Source organism: Leopardus geoffroyi, chromosome C1 (genome assembly GCF_018350155.1).
Source record: "Leopardus geoffroyi isolate Oge1 chromosome C1, O.geoffroyi_Oge1_pat1.0, whole genome shotgun sequence".
NCBI lineage: Eukaryota > Metazoa > Chordata > Mammalia > Carnivora > Felidae > Leopardus > Leopardus geoffroyi.
Genome location: NC_059328.1, coordinates 194156032 through 194177751, shown reverse-complemented (window position 1 = coordinate 194177751; position 21720 = coordinate 194156032). Strand labels below are relative to the sequence as shown.

Sequence of the window (21720 nt, the reverse complement as noted above, 5' to 3'; positions counted from 1 at the left end):
TTACCAATCTTGGTATCACATCATTACATAATTGGGAACACATAAGTATAGAGGAAAATGCTTGAAATTCAGATGTTATTTTGAGTCTGAATGCCAATGTAAGTAAATTTACTGTAAATTCAAATGTTACTCAATATATACATTTACCTTGAGAGCTGAGTAATCTTCATGAAATGTCAGTATAAATAAGTGACTCTGAGAGGGAATCAATCTCTGGTCTAAAAATAAGTAAACACAGGGGTGGAGGGTGCCTGGGTGGTTCAGTAGGTTGAGTATCTGACTCTTGATTTCAGCTCAGGTTCTTGAGTTCAAGCTCAAGGTACCTGAGTTCAGATCACAGTTCTTGAGTTCAAACCCTGCATTGGGCTCTATACTGACAGTGCAGAGCCTGCTTATGATTCTCTCTCCCTCCCTTTCTCTCTGCCCCTCCCCTGCTCATGCTCTCTGTCTCAAAATAAATAAATAAACATTAAATTTTTTTTAAAAAATAGACATGGGTTCTCATGTGGCTCCATTACTATTCCCCTTTAAAATGAAGTTTTGGGGGCACCTGGGTGGCTCAGTCAATTGGGCAACAGACTACACTCAGGTCATGATCTCACAGATCATAAGTTCGAGCCCTGCATCAGGCTCTGTGCTGACAGCTCAGAGCCTGGAGCCTGCTTTGGATTCTGTGTCTCCCTCTCTCTCTGTCTCTCCCCCACTCACATTCTGTCTCTGTCCCTCAAAAACAAATAAACATTAAAAAAAAATTTAATAATAAGAAAATTAAAAAATTAAAAAACTAAAATGAAGTTTGGGACTAATTAACAGTAGTCAAAAATGCTTAGGCAATTAAAACCTTTCTTCAAATAAAAACTTGGGCAGCAGTCCACACATAAAACAGGGAGGCTTTGAAGCCAAAGGCAGTACATAGGATCTTCTAGTCTTGGTCTACTGAGTTTCATCTCATTTTGGATACTTCACAGGCTTCATAAAGCCCTTCCTCATCCTTATTCTCCTCCTGTGGTGCCAGTACTATTTTACAATAGTAAAATAGGTTGATCATAAAGTGTAAAGTTAGTTCTGAAAATTAGAGACCCATCGTGACATGGGATTCCTGGATTAGCTACAGACACACAATATCTTAATAACCAGAAATCTTGATTCCCCAGGGAATCTAGTCAACATATTGACTGCTCAGACATGAAGTTCCAGGCTATACCTCCAGTTCCCGCTCTACCCGCCACAGAATGCTGGAATTCCATTTCCATTGCCTATCTATCTCTTTAAGGAACTTAGAAGTGGCTCCATTATTATTTTTTTTTTCAACGTTTATTTATTTTTAGGACAGAGAGAGACAGAGCATGAACGGGGGAGGGGCAGAGAGAGAGGGAGACACAGAATCGGAAACAGGCTCCAGGCTCTGAGCCATCAGCCCAGAGCCCGACGCGGGGCTCGAACTCACGGACCGCGAGATCGTGACCTGGCTGAAGTCGGACGCTTAACCGACTGCGCCACCCAGGCGCCCCCTTTTTTTTTTTTTTTTTTTTTTTTTTTTAATTTTTTTTTTTAACGTTTATTTTTTTGGGACAGAGAGAGACAGAGCATGAACGGGGGAGGGGCAGAGAGAGAGGGAGACACAGAATCGGAAGCAGGCTCCAGGCTCTGAGCCATCAGCCCAGAGCCTGACGCGGGGCTCGAACTCACGGACCGCGAGATTGTGATCTGAGCTGAAGTCGGACGCGTAACCGACTGAGTCACCCAGGCGCCCCCAGAAGTGGCTCCATTATGATTTTGGCAGAATCGTTCTCAACTCTGAGGAGATATGAAGCCAATACTGAGTGAGCACATCTTTTTGTCAGGAAAATTGCAAAACTTTTGAAAGTCTTTGTTACAAGGAAGAGTGTCTACTTCTGAAACTTTAGAAGAGCTACCTCCTCCTGAGATGGAATTGCTACAGGAAACAGAAGAATTTTTTTAAGTATATTTTATTATTGGGGCCCTGGGTGGCTCAGTCGGTGAAGCGTCCGACTTCACTTCAGGTCATGATCTCACAGATCGTGAGTTCGAGCCCCATGTCAGGCTCTGTGGTGACAGCTGAGAGCCTGGAGCCTGCTTCAGATTCTGTGTCTCCCTCTCTCTCTGCCCTTCCCCTGCTCATGCTCTATCTCTCTCTCTCTCTCAAAAATAAATAAAAACATTTAAACAAAATTTAAAAATATATATATTATTACTAAATATATATAAAAATATATTTTATTATAATCCAAAAAATGCAGTAATGTACTGCAGGAAAGAACAGTCTGAAATAAAAGAGTTACAATAAAAAAGAAAATATGCTTACTGAATTAAATATTGCCAGTGGGCAGAAACTGTAGATCAAACTGGTGGAGATGAGGTGAAATCTTAAAACCAGGTGAACCCACTGAGAGAAACCTACATAATCGCTACATACGGAAATCTAAACTTGACTATAATTTGTTTTCTTTTAAAGAAGTAATCATCCACATAATTTTAATTTTTTTTAATGTTTACTCATTTCTGAGAGAGAGAGAGAGAGAGAGAGAGAGAGAGAGCCAGGGAGGAGCAGAGACAGAGAGAGGGAGACATACAATCCGAAGCAGGCTCCAGACTCTAAGCTGCCAGTACAGAGCCCGACATGGGGCTTGAACTCACAAACCATGAGATTGTGAACTGGGCTGAAGTCGGAAGCTTAACCAACTGAGCCACCCAGGCGCCCCTGTAATTTTAAATGGTTAGGAGTAAAACTTCAAATAACATCTGAAAACCTTGTTCTGTATCTTACATAAGGTAAGGCTAAAATATAGATCTTTTATTGACTCTGTTAAATGTAATTTTAAGACAATCTTCAGTAGAAATAATAAGGGAATTAAAAATCATGAAGGATGGGAGAAATGGCTTTTCTAGATTTTTAATTGTGTAAAGGTATCATTTGACTATCAAAAATAATTTTTGTGGAGAACAGGTCTTACAGATCAAATATTTTGAATATAATACATCTGATCAGAACAGGTAAACACAAAACAAAATGACCTACTGGTCAGACTGCATGTTTCTTGTGTAGTCTTTACGACATATCTCTATATTTCAATTATATTTACTGCCAACTGGATAATCAAAAAATATTTGCTGAATTGACATCAGCTTATACAGACTATTCTCCTGATTATTTTCAGAGAATACAGAATATGAAAATATTCTACACAAAAGCTTGGCAAAAGAGACATGACTAATTGGTAGAACCAGGATAGGTGATCTTATATGATAATATGTACATCCTGGCACCTTATCTAACAGTTGAAAATTAAGAATGGTTGCTACTAGGGGCAACTGGGTGGCTCAGTCAGTTGAATGTCTGACTTCAGCTCAGGTCATGATCTCACGGTTCGTGAGTTCGAGCCCCACATCGGGCTCTGTGCTGACAGCTCAGAACCTGGAGCCTGCTTCCAATTCTGTGTCTCCCTCTCTCTCGGTCCCTCTCCCCCTCATGTTCTCTTTCTCTCAAAAATAAATAAACATTAAAAAATTTTTTAAAAAAAAGAATGGTTGCTACTATAGAGGTAAATGACTACATTCAATAAGGATGAATGAATAAGACTGATACCTTTTCAATACAGAATTAAATATATAGAAAAATAATGCATGCATGAAAGAACAAAATGGAACCAAGAATAAAGTGCCCAGTTTATGAGAAAACTGAAGCAGGAATAGGAAAAATTACAAATGTGGTTGGTTGAAAGAAAAGAAATATAGTCATCATCAGAATTTGCCTTTACTCCTTGGTATACATCTTGTTTTGTGATGAAGATGTGTAAAAACAGTTATTTTAAACATTTGCCTTCAATTTATTAAAGGTCAGATATGGCATCTCTTCTTCTTTAGACTGTAATTTCCTTCCTTTCCAATTTATTCTTAAGAACCAGCAAAATCAATGTAAATGATAAAGCTGCACACATCACCATAATGTGAGCAATAATGTTCTGAGTATTTATTTAGCCAAAGAGAGCTTAAAGTTATAATGACTGGGTCCAATGAGTAACATAGGAATCCAAGCAAGTTCTCTTCTCTAATGAAGCTCATAAGTCACATCAGTGGAAGAAAGCACAAAATTGGATTCACTCTAAACTATTTCCAGCCAAGGATCCTGCAAAGCAGCTATAATGTTGTTGATCATTGTTTTTCTTATAGGAATTTAGAAAAATGAGTCAGAAATAAAAATATTTTCCAATCAGACTGTCAGCGCTAAGGGAAAAATATTACTTCATTAAATGGTAACTGCATTTAAGTATTGGAGAGAGATTCTTAAAAATATACACCTATAATTATATATGCCCTAGACTAGAGCATTTTTTTATTATATATTATTGAACAAGCAAGACGAGTGACAATGAGGAGAGCATTTTGAGGGTTAGAGCATTTTTTTAAATGGAGTTGCAAAGAGAGTCAGAAGGTAGACTAAGTGGAGAACTGTAATTCTATAACGATTGGTTATTAGTGTTTCAGACTGTGGTTAAGTGCACATGATATACCCATGTAAAATGCTTTTCAAAGAAAGTTTCCATGTGAAGCCTACTTGATTTCATGTTTGTTCTTAAAGCATTTGATAAAAAGAAGATTTCAAGTAATGATGCTTCTCTACTGTAGGCATAATTCCAATGTCAACGTTCTTGTGGACAATTGAATAAGAGTTGTAAAGGAAGGTATGAAATTCATACTTGCGTGGAAGCTCACTGGACTGTTTTTTAAAATTCTGTTTTTTAAAATTTTTTTAATGTTTATTTATTTTGGAGAAAGACAGAGACAGGGACAAAGACAGAGCATGAGTGAGAGGGAGAGGGGCACAGAGGGAGACACAGAATCCCAAGCAGGCTCCAGGCTCTGAGCTGTCAGCACAGAGCCCGACACGGGGCTCAAATTTACAAACTGCAAGATCTTGATCTGAGCCATAGTTGGAGGCTTAACCAACTGAGCCACCTAGGTGCCCCTGACCAAATAAGAGTCAATGGGGGAGTTAACCATCAAACCAATAAGTAAACAGAGAAAAAAGAATATATTATGTGTGACCAGTGGTTTTGAAATCCAAAATATAAAATGTAACTCAGACAAATGTTTTCTATCAACACATTTACCAACTTCTAGTAATTATGTATGTACACAGATGTAATTTTGATTTGAAGGCAAACTGCCAAACACTTTTGAGGAAATTTCCAAAGTACTCTAAAAAAATAAAATGCATCTTTTTTTTATTTTTAGTAACTGCTAGTCAAAGGGAGAGCTTTAAAACAGACAAGCTGCCTTCAGAAATAAAACTTTATTCACAACAATCATTTCATAATAAATTAAATTTTATAGTAAATAGACCCTTTGCTTTCTTAAATCTTATTCCTTAACTAGCAGGAAATTCAATATTCCTTACTTCACATTTTCAAATGTTAAAACAATATTAAGGCAAAACAAGCAAAGAAATATTCTTATTTTGGAGGAGGAAAAAAAAAGCCCTTCAAATGTAATCTTGAACCACCTAGTTAATTTTTTTCCAATGCCAAGCACCTCATAATCTGAATATTAAAACAGCAATTGAAGGACGCCTGGGTGGTTCAGTCGATTAAGCGTCCAACTCTTGATTTCGGCTCTGGTCATGACCTCATCGTTTGTGAGTTCAAGCCCCACATAGGGCTCTACACTAACAGTGAGGAGCCTGCTTGGGATTCTCTCTCCCTCTATCTATCCCCTCCCCCACTCTCGTGTGTGTGTGTGTGTGTGTGTGTGTGTGTGTGTGTGTTCTCTCTCTCAAAATAAATAAGCTTTAAAAAAATAAAATAAAATAACAATTGAGAGCTGCAATTGTTGATCATGAGGTTTCTTAATTGCAGCCACATAAGAGTTTTAAGTTCTCTTAAATTTGGACAAAAAAGCAACATCCTTTTCCCCATGTCATGTTGAGTTAGTGCCTAGTCCAGTCTAGTACTGATAAGGCATTTTTGGAATGTGAGCTGATTATCCTTTTTTTTAATTACATATGCATAAAGTAATTTGAATATTTTTTTCCAAAAGACATGATAAGTCCACATAATTAGCTTGTAATTTGTATCATTAAATGCAATGGAGATGCAATCTCATAAATTCCTTCCTGGAATTCTCACCAACTTACCAATGATGTATCAGTACAGCTTCGAAATTTAAAAATCAAAATATTTAGAATGAAATTGTTGCTAAATCAGGACACTGACATAAGACATGAGCATAGCAGTTCTAAATGTCTATGGCTAACAATGTGGTCTTTTATATTCCTGCCAAAGAATTCTCTCAAGAATCTGGCCTAAGAACACCAACCATAAGTTAAACACGAAAAGTGTCTTACCACTGAGGGGCTTACAGACTTGATCTTAATAACTTTCCCCAATGAACAATGGAAGAGAAAAAAGGAGGTATAAAGATAAAATGGGGAGAGATTTCAGGAAAATGGCTGAAAGTATGCTAAGGATAGGCTTAACAGAAAGTCCTCAAATCCACAATCCAGTTTAAAGGGAAAGGAGACATAAATACCTTACCCCAGCCTATCAAGGTGAAGCCCCACAGGTATTTGGTGTCCGAAAAGAATGCCACAAAGATTAGACTATGCAGGTAGAGACCTTCCACCAAGATCCAATAGTAATTTGTAGCCAAGAAGTAAATAAACATCACAACAGCAATCTTGCACCCAATCTGTTACAAATAAACCAGAATTGCATCATATTAGAACCCTAAACTGTGCTAGATGCAATATCAGACCACCAAAAAGCAGTTCTCCATTTCTTTTTTATAATCTATTTCCTGTGTCTAGGAAAGCCAAGACTGCTGGAAGAGAGAACAAAGTTATTTTAAGACCGCATCTCTAAGACTATGGGCTTGATTCTATTTTTTTTAATAAGATTAGAAGTTACCAAAAAATCATTTTTCCTTAATTTCTCCTGTTTATCAAAATAAGACTTAATCATCAGAAAAAAATAGGAAAGTACAGAAGAGCATAAAGAAGAAATATTAGCCATTATTCTACCATAAGTTTATTTTATTCTTGTCTTTTTTATGCCCCAGAAGTCAATGGCTAAAACAATAAACATTTAATACATCTTATGATTCTATGGACTGACTACGTGATTCTGCTGATCTGGGCCAGGTTCAGCTAATCTTGGCTGGGCTCACTCACAGAGCTCTACCCTCGACTGTCACACTACCACGTCTACTTCATCCTATTGGATAAAACAAGTCACAAAGCCAGCCCAGAATCAGAATCAGGAGGACCTACAAAGTTACAGGGCAAAGACCAAAGACACAGAAAAGGTATCAATTCATACCATCAAGGCATATAAACTAGTATCCTTAATTTCCAGATATATTGCATCAGTGATCTAATTAACTGAATTATTGTGTGATATATTGTGTGATTCTGGTCACTAAATAACCCCGGGACATTTGAGAACAGAATCAAGTACTCTGTCGTCTTATATTTGAACAAGTCTTTGAGTCTACAATAAAGAAACTAAATGTTGTGGGCTTTTAAATCCCACACTTCTGGTTTTGCAAGTGGGCTTTTTACTTTTGAAAGCCATGACAGCGGCTAGAAGCCATACACCAAATGCACTCCAGTCATGTGATTTTTGACGTTTCCATGCCAGAATGTTCTAGAGGAAAGAGCCCAAACACTTTTAATAGTCTAAGATGATGAGTAACTAGGTGTGAAGCTTGAGGACAGAACTGAGGCAGTAAACATTATACAAATTGGTCATCTATTTTTGTTAACTCAGAGATGAGATAAGCCCAAACAAGTTAATATTTAGTGGACTGTAAAATGTAACGTATCTATAACGTTACATGAATCAGTAATGAGAGAAAATGGTGAAAACACTTACATACTGTGACTTGTCCACAGAAGGCACTTCCATGGAACTCTGCAGGTCACCCTGCATTACCAGAGACTGCAGCTCCTTTACTCCTATGTGAGTATGGACCACTTTGTCCTTGACGAAGATGCTTACCGCTCTCAGCATGAAAGACACAAACAGGTGCATGTGGATATAGTTCCTAGTGCAATGTAATCGTCTACGGAAAAAAAAATATTCAGTACTTCGATTTGGATGAAATTAGAAGTGGGGAAAGAAAATACATGAATGAGCCCACACTCCTCCACAAAAGGATAAAATATAGTACGCGTGAACAAAGACAGAAACCCATTACTATAGATTTCCAATAGAAACAACTGGGATCAAAAACTAAAATGTAACTTTTTGAGATAATAATTTCAAATTTATCCTGATCTGCTACCATGTTTCTTCTGATCTAGCAGTTAATTATTATACTATATTATATTGTAGCATTATACTAAACTATATATGAAAGTAATAAATGGTTAATGAAGAACCATTTTCAAAAGGGATAAATATTAACAGTGGAACTTCCACATTTTCAATAGATTCTCTGTAAGAAGAAGTAAAATATTTTGCTAGCATTACACAACTTTATTTCCAAGTAATGTTAAAGAGTAAACAAGCTTACTTTAATAGAAAAAGCTTTGAGTTCATAAAAGAATCTTAGACACAAGTCATAACTTACTTAGAAGTAGGTACCGTACTACTAATTTCCTTTGCAAACAGCTAACTCCAAAAGAGACCGTTTTTTTTTTAAGTTTGATGGAAAAAAAAAAAAACCAACACTTAGGAAGGGATGTATAATCTGGCTCAGCTCTACCATTGCTTGACTGTGAGACAGTACAATCTCCCTGTACAATGGACACAATCCTACTTCTCTTACAGAAAGGACAAAGTACACAAAGGTAAGGTAGCAAGAAATTTGTAATCCAATAACATATTTTTATATTTCATAACATAGGAGGGGGTAGGCCAAATAAGAATGAGCTAAATTTAGACATTTTGGAAGTGTTTTATTAGTATGTTAGGGACAGATATGCATGTCCATTCTGCCCAGATAGTCCTCCTCACTGATTCTTTTGGGGGAGTTTGTTCACAAGCAAGTGGGATTTGACCAGATAGGTTTTCAGGTGTCTGTGAAAACCATTGACTGAGAATAGTGCCATCAGAGTGTATAAATAGGTATTGACTTTTAGAAGACTCAACATGATTTACTATCCTATAAAAAAGTACTTTGTTTTGTGAGACAGAAGTTTCTCAAATTTTTGTATACCATTCTGCTATACAGTACAGTAGCTGTATAAAAAGTACTATCTAGAAAGAATTTGTTAAATAGAGTGATAAATTACCATGTAAATTGAAGAATTACTACTTAGTGATTTGTATCCTCCCGAAATTCTATGTAGCTTTTTTTCTCCTAAATATTCACCTATTATTCTAAACAACCAGAGCTACACTTAGTATAATGGAATGGACTCTGGATAGGAGTTGGAAGATGAAGGTTCTGTTTCCAACTGGACCACCTGTGACCTTGTGACCTTGGACACTGAGCTTCAGTTACTTGGTCTCTAAAATGGGATAAAACTGCCAAGCCAATTTCACAAGACTGTTTTGAGAACGCCTTCATAATTTTACAGATCTGATTGCGTTCCCTTTCTACTTTAAAATTTTCATTAGCTCCCTATTCTCTACCCTTACAAGACAAAACTCAAAGCCTTTGACAAGGGCCTGCAAAACCCAGTGCCACTAAATCTAGTTTCTTCCTGGCCATTGCTACCTGGCCACTTCTCCGTATGAATCAAATGCTGCCTTCACATTGGACCCTTCTATGTTCCCAGCATCTACTCTGCTCCTTCCTGTCTCTGAGTTTTGCACATTGCGTTCCCATCTTCTGGAATGTACTGAATTCCTTCTCATCATTGCAATATCAGTTCACATGTCAGTTGTTTTGGGAAGTCTCTCTCTGTCATCTAGTCAGTTTTGGACTAGCTCCTTGGTGTTCCCAATACCCTTTATAAAAACCTGTATTATAGTATTAACACTATTTGATTTGATAATCATTTAATGAGTCAGTCTCTCTCAATGGTGTATATACTCCTTCTCCAGTCTGCAACATATCTTAACTTGTCCTCCATCAGTACTAAAAAGAGTCTATCGTATGGTAGAGAAAAATGCTTGTTGAGTAGATGGACTAGTGAATCAATAAAGAAAAAGTTTTGAAAATGTAAACTATACTACCATAATAGGAGTAATCATTTTAGAAGAAGTAGTTGGAATATTAAATTAGTCATTTATTTATTAATTCAACAAATATTTACTAAGCACCACTACATATCAAGTACATTGCAGCTACTAAGAATGCTACAATGAGCAAACAGAAAAAAATTAATGCTCTTACGTAGCTTTACATTCTAGAGGAAGAGATAAATAAAAAGATAAGTAAAGCATCAGATAGTACATTAGATAATGATAAATCAAAAGAGAAAGACAAAACAGGAAATATATATGAGAAGTTTCAAGCAAGAGGGGATCATAAGATGGTCAGAAACAAAACATAAAACATTTTGTTTTTTAAATATGTCATCTACCCTCATCTCTTTTCCCACACACAATTTAGCACTAAATTATTAAAATCGTATTGTCTTAATGAATGTACCTCAAAACCTTCCATTTCTAGCCAATCCTCAAAGCCACTGCTGTTGGCCAGGCCACAATCTTCTTGTCCGGAGTTATTCTGACACCCTCTTCCAAATGAGCTTCCTATCTTGCTTCCCAGCAATTCACCCTCCACCTTACAAGTGACCTTTCATGTCACTCTTCTGCTTAAAATTCTTCAATGGCTCCTCATTGGTCTTTGGATAAAGTTCAAATTTCTTCATATAACCTTCAGGTCTCAAAACATCCTCAACCATGCTTACCTCTCCTGTCTCACTCATTGCCCATCACTTACCTACACCACAACTCTGAATTCTCAAATATTCCATGCTTTTCTTGATATAATCTTTTCTTGATATAAACTCTGTTCCCCAATGGTCCTTTTTGGTTAAATCTTATTTATACTCCTGTGTCTTTTGAGATTTCACTTCATTTGGGAGGTCTTTCCTCCTCTTCTTACTCTGCCCTCCCAAATTACCATCCACCACCTGAATCATAGCACTTCTCACACTGTATACTAGTTGTTTTCTCAGCTACTTGAGTCACAAACTAGCTGCAAACATCATGAGTATACCTTTCCCATACATGCTGTGCACTGTTTAATCTCCATACTGGTGCTCAAAATTTTGTATTGATTTAGATTAAGTTGAATTGAATCGGGCAAAAGTCTCAGTGGATAAAAAATAAACCACAACAGAAGCAATAAATATGATTATTTTATATATCTCATCAGATAATTTGGGAAATCATTTTAAATGAATTTCTGTCCAATGGCACCAAAATCATTTGGGAAAAATGAAGTCTTTGCACCAGGAATGAAAATTTTTGTAACTCATTCTGCTCCACTTTGCATGCATCACTTTGCAAACAATACACTATCCTGCAGATCTATTGGCTTACTGGTTTCATACTGCTTTGATGCTTTTAAAGATTTTTTTAGTTTTTAAACTATAACAAAAACGAAAACCCTGAATTTCCTCATAAAAATAAATCTTCAAAGCCAAATGATATCATAACACTAGGCTGAATTCAAAAACTTGCACTGAGAAAAATATTTGGGGGCAGAAATTTTGACACCTTTACATCTTCTATACATAGGAAACAGAACCTGTCCCTTCACGGAAAAAGGGGTAAGGGATCACTCACCTGAAGTAACCAATGATGAGAATAGCCACAGCCAAGGAACCGAAGGAGACAGAATATCCAATTGTGTACATGACATAGAGGCGTTCGAAGAATTCTTGCTGAAGGGGAAGAGATTTAATTAGAAAAACAGGTTTCAACAAATAAGTAGATGTGCATAAACTTAAGAATCATGTCTTCCCCTCTTTACAGACAGGCAATGTGTTATCCCATTTACAGAACATTGATTATTCATCTGGTCTTTCTTTTACTTCCTAAATTCAAGTCAGAGTTAAAGATATAATAATCTTTGACATTTCTTGCTTAATTGAGGGAAAATTAAATGTTGCAATATTTACTTCATGAATTTTTGTGCTGTCCACTTTAATTAGTGGAGCTGTATATCTAATGTGATATTTGAAGTAAACAAAACGCATATTACATGGCTATTCTAAGAGGAAACTGGTAAAAATGATGTCATTTTTGGAATACTATTTCTAGCTTTAAGTTTTTATTGAGCTGTCATTTACATAAAATACAGATCTCAAATGAACTGTTTGATGGGTTTGACAAACCAGCTGTGCTGTGCCCCTTGAGAGTCCAGAAACCCACCCACCATTCGTCCCCTTGTAACTACTGTTCCAATTTCTGTCATCACAAATTGGCATCATCTGTTCATGTACTTCATGTATTTTTTGACCGTTCTTAGACTAAGAATTAAATAGTATATACTGTTTTTGTCAACATACTGTTTTGTATATTCACCAATATTGTTACATGAATCAATGATCCATTCCTTTTTAATTTTTTTAAATGATTATAAATTCACAAAAACTGGAAAAGATAGTAAAAAACGTCCAATGTATCCTTCACTCAGTATCCCGCAGTGGTTACATCTTAACGTAATTATACTAAAATATCAAAGGCAGAAATTTGACATGGTGCAATGTGTGTGTTTATAATTCTACATCATTTTACCACATATGTAAATTTTTGTAACCAGCAATGCAATCAAGATACAGAACTATTCTACCACCACAGAGTGGGGTCCCTTAAAGTCACATTTACCCCCCTCTTCCCCAGCATCCCTGACACCTAGCAACCATTAATCTGTTTTCTACCTTTATAATTTTGTCATTTCAGGGGCGTCTGGGTGGCTCAGTCGGTTAAGCCTCCGACTTCGGCTCGGGTCATGATCTCACGGTCTGTGAGTTCAAGCCCCAGTTCAGGCTCTGTGCTGACAGCTTAGAGCCTAGAGCCTACTTCAGATTCTGTGTCTCCCTCTCACTCTGCCCCTCCCCAACTCGTGCTCTGTCTGTCTCTCTCTCTCAAAAATAAATATTTAAAAATTTTTAAGTTTAAAAAATTTTGTAATTCCATGAATGTTATAGAAATAGAATCATACAGTGTGAGACCTTTTGAGATTGGTTTTTTCACTCAGAGCAATGACCTCAAGATCCATTCAAGCTGTTGCATATATCAAGTTTGTTCTTTCTTATGCCAAATAGTATTGTATGGTACGTATGTAACCTATGTATAGCATTATATTTGAAATGTTCCAAACTTTGTAAACAGCATACATTTGGATCGTGTTTTTTAATAGATTTCTTCAATCTCTGTTAATTGGTATATTTAAACCATTTTTCAAATATAATATTGATATGTTAAGGCTAAGTCCATTATTTTATTTTTTTGTTTTCTGTTGTTCTATTTTTCATTTCTCTGTTTTATTTTTCCTGCCATGCTGTGGGGTTACTTGAAAATTTTGTAGTGGGGCGCCTGGGTGGCACAGTCGGTTGAGCGTCCGACTTCAGCCAGGTCACGATCTCGCGGTCCGTGAGTTCGAGCCCCGCGTCAGGCTCTGGGCTGATGGCTCGGAGCCTGGAGCCTGTTTCCGATTCTGTGTCTCCCTCTCTCTCTGCCCCTCCCCCGTTCATGCTCTGTCTCTCTCTGTCCCAAAGGTAAATAAACGTTGAAAAAAAAAAAAAAATTTAAAAAAAAAAAAAAAAAAAAAAGAAAATTTTGTAGAATTCCATTTTGATGTCTCCTTTTGTTGTAGGTATTACTGTGTACAGTTTAATGTGGAACTTTTGATTATTGAATGGTTACCTTTCTTCTTTTCTAATTAAGCATTGAAAGCTATAAAAACTGTTTCCCCCAATTTTTGATATATTCAGCTTTGATAATTATTCAGTTTAAACTTTTGCCATGGGTCACATATTTCCAACACATATTGTCAACTGTCTACATATTTTATTTTAATTGAATTCAATTAGTTCTTTTGTGTTGAGAAAATAGACTCTGTATGATTTTAATCTTGAGATTTATTGACACTTGAACTTTTGGTGTGTAATTTAAAAGAATGTGAATTTTGTAGTGTTTGGCTATTGTATTCTATAAACGTCATTTTAATCAAATTATTTGAAAGATATTCTATGGAAGTTTTTACCTAATTGTTTTGCCAATTACTGACAGAATGGCATTTTTATAAATTCCAATATGATGGGATTTGATGATGTCTCCCTTTAGCTTTGACAATTTTTGTTTTATGAAGCCCCTAGATGCATGCATATTTAGGATTGTTATTTCCTCCTGGCAAATGGATTCTTTTATCATTCTTATATGTCCTTCCACATAGATAATACTGTCTTAAAGTCTACTTAGTCACAGTCTTAAATATGGAGAATAAACAGAGGGTTACTGGAGGGATTTGGGGAGGAGGGATGGGCTAAATGGGTAAGGGGCATTAAGGGACCTACTCCTGAAATCCTTGTTGCACTATATGCTAACTAATTTGGATATAAATTTAAAAAATAAAATAAAATAAATTAAAAAACATGTGTCTGAAAAAACCCTGACTATAAACACATTCAGCATGAATTTGTGCTGGGTCTTTACCCATAGATATGTGTCAACCATTTGGGAGGCTACAAGGTCAAATGCAGAGTGAGGAGAAAAGAACCTTTAAAAACAAATAAAATTTTGTTTGGTTAAAAAAAAAAAGTCTAGTTAGTCACACCAACTCTCTTATGCTTAAGGTATGCTCTGCATATAACTTATCCCCCCTTTTGATATCAACAAATCTATTATCTTCACATTCATCTGTATCTTTCTATTTAGAGTACATTTCTTTAAGACTGTATATAATTCAGCCATACTTTTATTACCCATTCTGCCTTTTAAGTGACTGTTTACTTCATTTACATTGAATACAATCATTGCTAAGGTTGGGTTTAAATATAACACATTGGCATTTGCATTCTGGATGTCTTACCTTTAATTCGTTCCTCTATACCTACTTCCTTACCTTCCATTTGGGGAGCGGGGGTCCAATTATTTCTTAAAACTGCACTTGTGTTATTTTTTAGCAATTATGCATCCGGAACTCATCAGAGCCTACATTACATAATATTGAACTATCTCACAAACTAAAGTTTCCAATTGTATACTCAATTTTGCTTCCCAGACTATGTCCCTTTTAGATTTTGTCTACATAATTTATAAACCCTAATAAGAGACTATTATGTTTGCCTTAAGCAGTCAATAGACTTTTAAATGAATTAAATTATAGATACAGATATAAAGATTAGATATAAAACAGCAATAAATAATGATAAGAATAGTTTTGTTTATTAGTCTGTCATTTTTAAAAAAATTTTTTTAATGTTTATTTATTTTTGAGAGAGAGAGAGAGAGAGAGCAAGTTGGGGAGGGGCAGAGAGAGGGAGACACAGAATCTGAAGCAGGCTCCAGGCTCTGAACTGTCAGCACAGAGCCCGACATGAGGCTCAAACTCATGAGCTGTGAGATCATGATCTGAGCCAAAGTCAGACGCCTAACCAACTGAGCTACCCAGGTACCCCTAGTCTGTCATTTTTATCCACATTAATACCCATTCCGGTACCTCTCATTCCTTCTTACCTATCTATGCTCCCATCTGGTAAAGTTCTCTTTACCCTAGAGAACTTTCTTGATTATTTCCTATACTGAAGGTATGAGAAAGATTCTCTCATATTTTTTGTCTGCAATGTATCATTTTCTTACTTTTATCTTAATGCATATGATCACTTTAAAGATGTTATCCCATTGTATTCTGGCCTCCATTGTTTCTGACTAAAAGGCAGGCATCTTTTTTATTGCTATTCCCTTAGATATAATGTGCCATTTTTCTTTTTCTGCTTTTAAGATTTTCTTTTTTTTTTTTTAAGTTTACTTATTTATTTTGAGAGAGAGAGAGAGAGAGAGTGCAAGTGGAGGAGGAGTAGAAAGAGGGAGAGAGAGGGAATCCCAAGCAGGCTCCATACTGTCAGCACAGAGCTCGACTTGAAGCTCAAAGTAATGATCCCCTGAGATCATGATCTGAGCCAAAATCAAGAGCCTGACGCTTAACCTATTGAGCCACCCAGGCGCCCCTAAGTGCATTGATCCTTTACCATGCTGTATCCAGTATGTTGTTGAATATCAAATGAATTCATCTTTGAACTGAATATTTCAATTTTAGAATTTGTTATTTTTTAAAGTTTTCATTTATCTGATTTTTCCATCTGTTATGTACCTTTTTCACTAAATCATCTAACACATTTCTAATAGTTATTATTAAGTACTCATCTGCAAATTCCAACATCTGGATCATCTGGGGGTTTTTTCTGCTGTTATTTTTACTAGAGATTTTGGGTTCCTGTCTTATAATTTGTGTTACATTCCAGGCCCCGTAAGTAACTGAATAACAGGGACTAAAGTATATGATGGTAACAGCCTGAAAGGCAGGCCTCTTCCTCTGTCAGGGTTCTTTAGGGAGGCTGAGTTACTCTGTTGCTAACCTGAGTTGAGCTCTGTTGTAGTTTTTTGTTTTATGTTTTTTGTGATTCCTTTTATCCTGGTTTTAGGTTTCGAGAGCAGAATCAAGACTCCTTCAGCAGACCTGGAGATCTTAGCACCAGCAGCCTCTAGTGGCCATTATATGGATTTTAGCACACTTGACATTTTCCAAGCCACAGAACTTGTGCAGCTATTTGAACCATCCGTCAGCATTTTGAGTTGCTAGCGATCTTGCTTTGCTCTCCTGCCCTTCCCTGGCATATGGGCCGTACAATTATGCATCTAGTGAAGGCCCCACGGGGCCTCTGTTCTGTCCTATGCCTTTGGCTAACTGCTGCCTCTCGTTCTGAGAGCCCTATACACTCTTGGGGGATTTCTTTTAGCCCACTTGTGCTACCCCCAGCCTTTGGCACACGGCCTCCACACACTCAGTGAAGCCCCATGGGAAACAACTGGTTGCTGGGTGAAAGCTCACTGTGAATGTGGCTCACTTCTTGGAAATCTAAGCCCTCGTGCCAACCCTTGTCTGTTAAAAGTTGGTTTAAAAGCCTGGCTCTTTTCTTTCTGTCCCCTTCGATGGTGTGGTTGTTCCTCTTCTGCTACAAATGCAGCGATAAACAGCAGTCACAGGTCTCTTATAGGAAGGGCTTTCCCACTTGCAGAATTAGGATCATTTAGAGTTCTTGGCATCCGTAGCTCATCATGAGTTATTACAGATTAACAATTTTGCATCTTATTTAATCTATTCCTACATCCTACAGCTTCCTACATCCTAACTGGAAACAAAAGATTTTGCCTCTTGTTCCTTTTTAAGAATGTTTACCACATTTTATTATCAATTAATAAAATATTAAAACCTTCTATAGAAAATATTTGGATAATGTGTAAAATATAAAAGAGAGGGTAGGAAAAATCTCCTGAATTCCTACCAACCAAAAAGAAGCATTGTATTTTGTGTATTTCTTTTCATTCTATCTCTATGAAGCATTTTCTATTGTTTTGAACATCTACATTCTTAATATACATACAACTTTATTACCTGTTTTTTTTTTTTTCTGTGAACTGTATAACAAAAGAACTTCCTAAGGCCACAAAGTCTTTACAAAAAACATTTATATAAGCTTATTTAACCTTCTCTGGAAGGTGCTTCACTGAAAACTTATATTCTTCAGAATATTCACTATAATAATTAGTGGCTCAATGAACATTTTGTCCATTCAATTCCCCCCAGTCCAAATCTTTATACTCGAACCTTAGACATAACATTATAAGATGAAAGGTTATGACCACTTTGAAGTGTTTTTCATATATATTGCTAAATTGCTTTCCGGAAGTTCATTTAGCCTTTAGAAAGGAGATGTATTATATGGTAATTTTTAGAGTATACTACTATTTTAAGTATAATACTCTCAAAAATTTAATAACCTTATGGCTTATCATAAGAGTTCCTTCCCATCTTTTTACTAATAGTAACTGTCTCATTTTGTCAAGCCAACAATAAGGAAATTATTTAAGGAACAAAACAATAGATGTGTAAAATATCTTCATCTTATTTTCCCCAATAAAAATGTTTATTCTTAATGCACACTCTTTTGGTTTTTACTTCTTATTCCTTATACAAAAGCTCTCCTTACAACCATTAAGAATTAATACCTCATAAATTAGTAATACCACTTTGCCCTAGAGTATATCAAAACTTTAGGAGATATCCAGTTTTCTTAGTAGGGGATATTTAGTTTTCTTAAGTTTTCTCAAATTATTGCTTAAAGGTTGTAAACAATAGAAAACACTCTTTATGTTTTTAATTAAGGAGATAAAATTATTTATGCTAACAAAATTCATCAAAATTTTTAGTTAATTTTTAAGCTTATTTTTTATTTATTTTGATAGAGATAGCAATCAGGTGGAACAGAGAGACAGGGAGACAGAATCCCAAGCAGGCTCCCCACTGTCAGTGCAGAGCACAACATGAGGCTCGAACTCACAAACATTGGAGATCACTCCCTAAGCCAAAATCAAGAGTTGGATGCTTACCTGACCGAGCCACCCAAGTGCTTCTCAGTTAATTTTTAGATCATTTTCACATGAACTAGTACAAATTGGGTGTATTATCATCCTTGGCTACTTTGATTGTTGGAATATATAGTAATCACAAAGAGTGGTTGTAAGAGTAGAGTTCAGTGTAAGTAAAACCATGATTTAATTGAATGGCCATTTAAAAGCTGTGGAATGGGGCGCCTGGGTGGCGCAGTCGGTTGAGCGTCCGACTTCAGCCAGGTCACGATCTCGCGGTCCGTGAGTTCGAGCCCCGCGTCAGGCTCTGGGCTGATGGCTCAGAGCCTGGAGCCTGTTTCCGATTCTGTGTCTCCCTCTCTCTCTGCCCCTCCCCCATTCATGCTCTGTCTCTCTCTGTCCCAAAAATAAATAAACGTTGGGAAAAAAAATTTTTTTTAAATAAAACAAAATGAAATAAAATAAAAATAATAATAAAAGCTGTGGAAGATTTGCATCATCATTTAATGCACAAATAAATTCATCACAGTAAATACTGTTTACTTGTGTCAATGAAATTAAAATTTTTTTGAAGCATTTAATATTAACTCATTGTTAGTTTTAGCTCCATAGTGGAATACATCATCTCCTCACATTGACTAATTTTATGCAAGAAGCTTGTCAACAATGAAATATAAAGCTGAAGTTCTTTCAGGAACTTACTAGAGTTCATTAAGGTGATAGCACTATGTGTCAGAAAAGAAGAAAGTTAAGAAAGGAAATCCTAGTAGTGCAAAATCAAAGACATCTTCAACTCACCGCTTCCCTTACTGCTCTCCCTACTCACCACCCCCGACTAAAAAAAAAAAAAAAAAAAATGAAGCATAAAGAAAAATGTCTAATGCTGGCAGTTTATGTATTATAGACTGTTCTCAGGTCCACCATAGAAATAATTTATACATCCATTTATCATATTCACTCCTAACATCATATGCATATACGTCAAGAATTTTACTTACGAGGGCTGAGTGATAGGAATTTAAGCATGACTTTTAAAGCATATATATCACTTAAAATTGATTATCTACAAGTTTCCAAAGTTTACATATGATTGCTATACTGTAAACAGCACTGATGAGAGATCTGGAGAACAGGATTCCACTTTAGATCCTGTCATCAGCGAGCTGGGTCAATCTAACACCCAAAGCCTCTGCTTCTGAGTTGACTCACGTGTAAAATTAAGGTGTCGTCTGGAAGACCTATAGGATGCCCTTGCTGCTCCGTAATTCTACAACTCTAATCTTTCATATACTAATGAAATCATCTACTGGCTAATCTTATGAAATGAAAAATACATCTTAAAAGTACAAATCTCCTTCAGGAATATAGAATGGAACGAGATGGAACCATTCATAGGTAACAAAACAAGTCATGAATCCTGCTGCTGACTACCTATCTCAATTTTTACACATAATATAATGTAATATAGCATAATACAATATAATATAAACATAATCTGCTATAACATAATAGACACCGACACATATTTATTAGTATATATGCCTGTATCTCAGCCAGATAACTCTAGCCTAAAGAAAATACAGAATGTTTTAGGTCCTACACCTTTCCTTAACTAGATATCTAAAAAGATTCCAAACTTACTTTTATCTTTTATAATCTTTGTGTCCCAGAATAAAAAGGTTTTTACATATAGTAGTTGACAACCAAGAACTGCATAAAAATATTACTGTTTTCCCTTAGGGGTTTGCAAATACAAAAATATGATTACCTTTCCCTTTTTTTTTTTTAAGTTTATTTATTTTGATAGGATGGGGAGGAGCAGACAGAGAGGATCCCAAGCACACTGACAGTGTGGAGCCAGACACAGGGCTCAAATTTAAAAACTGTGAAATCATGACCTGAGCCGAAATCATCAGATCCCTAACCGACTGAGCCACCCAGACACCCCAATATCATTACCTTTCCTATGCTGATATCTGGCTGCAGAAAGCGAAGGCACTCTGAATAATTAGCCCATGTTTTATTTAAACTGTACATAAAATCCCACGTCCCATTGGGGTTACAGTGTCGGAAAGCAACTCCTGTAAAGACACGAAGAAAAACATTGAGATTGCTCAGTTCCCTTGGCATCCATTAGGGGGAAAAATACATTTCTATTCCAAATTAATCATTGCAGAAAAATTCAATACCTTTATGATTGAAGTCATAAATATAAGGAGGGCATGGGACAGCCAATATTTTCCCCACTGTTCCTCTGGGCCAACAAATGAGTCCATCCCATTCTGGGAAACAATTTCCCTCTAATAAAGGAAAAAATTAAAAAGCAAATAAACAAAAATGCAATTGGAACCAGACACTAAATGCACTCAAAATACCTGCAGCAAAATGTAAAACAAATTAGTAGTTGTGAAACTAGGTGCAAATGTCCTAAGATTCATCCACACAGCCTCCTTAAAGGTCCACTAATAAGAACATTTGGTTTGCATAAATTAAAAATATTTTAGTGATTCCAGTATATATGAGTTATAGCAATTACTATATATAAGAAACATTGGAATTCATTGTGAACAGCTTCTATAGTTGTAGCTACATTTTTTTTACCCTAGATTTTAAAAAATTGATGTTAAAAAATATGATATATGAAACAGATTGAGCTTCACAGATAAGCTCCAAGATTTGGATTTGCCTTTTTACCAGTGATCCTTTTTTTTTTTTTTTTTACCAATAATTCTAGACATTTGTTTAAGTCTAACACTCATCTTAAACAAAATTCTTACAAAATCTACTTTCTTCAAGAATCAAGTATAAAGATACAGAATGGGGTGGCGGGCGGCGGGGGAGGGGATTGAATGGACAAAATGCATCCAGAACCCAATCACTTCTCACAATCTCCATTGTCACACCCATGGTCTAAACTTGTCAAGCCATGATATTTACACAGAACAACCTAAAACTTGGAAACTCCTGGGGCACCTGCATGACTCAGTCAGTCAAGCGTCCAACTCTAGATTTTGGTTCACGTCATGATCTTACAGTTGGTGAGATCAAGTCCTATGTCAGTTTGTGCTAACAGTGTGGAGCCTACTTGGGATTCTCTCTCTCCCTCTTTCTCTGCCTCTCTTTCTCTCTCTCTCAAAATAAATACACTTAAAAAAATGAAATGAAATTTGGAGACTCCAACTTTCTCTTTTCAGTTCTATAGTTA

At 36.2% G+C, this 21720-nt stretch overlaps 1 protein-coding gene across 2 annotated transcripts in view; it reads right to left on the bottom strand.

Annotated features, from left to right (window-relative positions):
• Positions 1–21720, bottom strand: part of PTH2R (parathyroid hormone 2 receptor) — a 91740-nt gene that overhangs the window by 31346 nt on the left and 38674 nt on the right. For both annotated transcript variants that reach the window (XM_045481010.1, XM_045481011.1), the window contains exons 3-7: positions 20705–20815; positions 20475–20596; positions 11709–11806; positions 7893–8082; positions 6555–6708 (exon numbers count right to left, since the gene is read on the bottom strand). In XM_045481010.1, coding sequence (XP_045336966.1) covers positions 6555–6708; positions 7893–8082; positions 11709–11806; positions 20475–20596; positions 20705–20815 — 675 coding nt within the window. The remainder of the gene's footprint in view (positions 1–6554; positions 6709–7892; positions 8083–11708; positions 11807–20474; positions 20597–20704; positions 20816–21720) is intronic.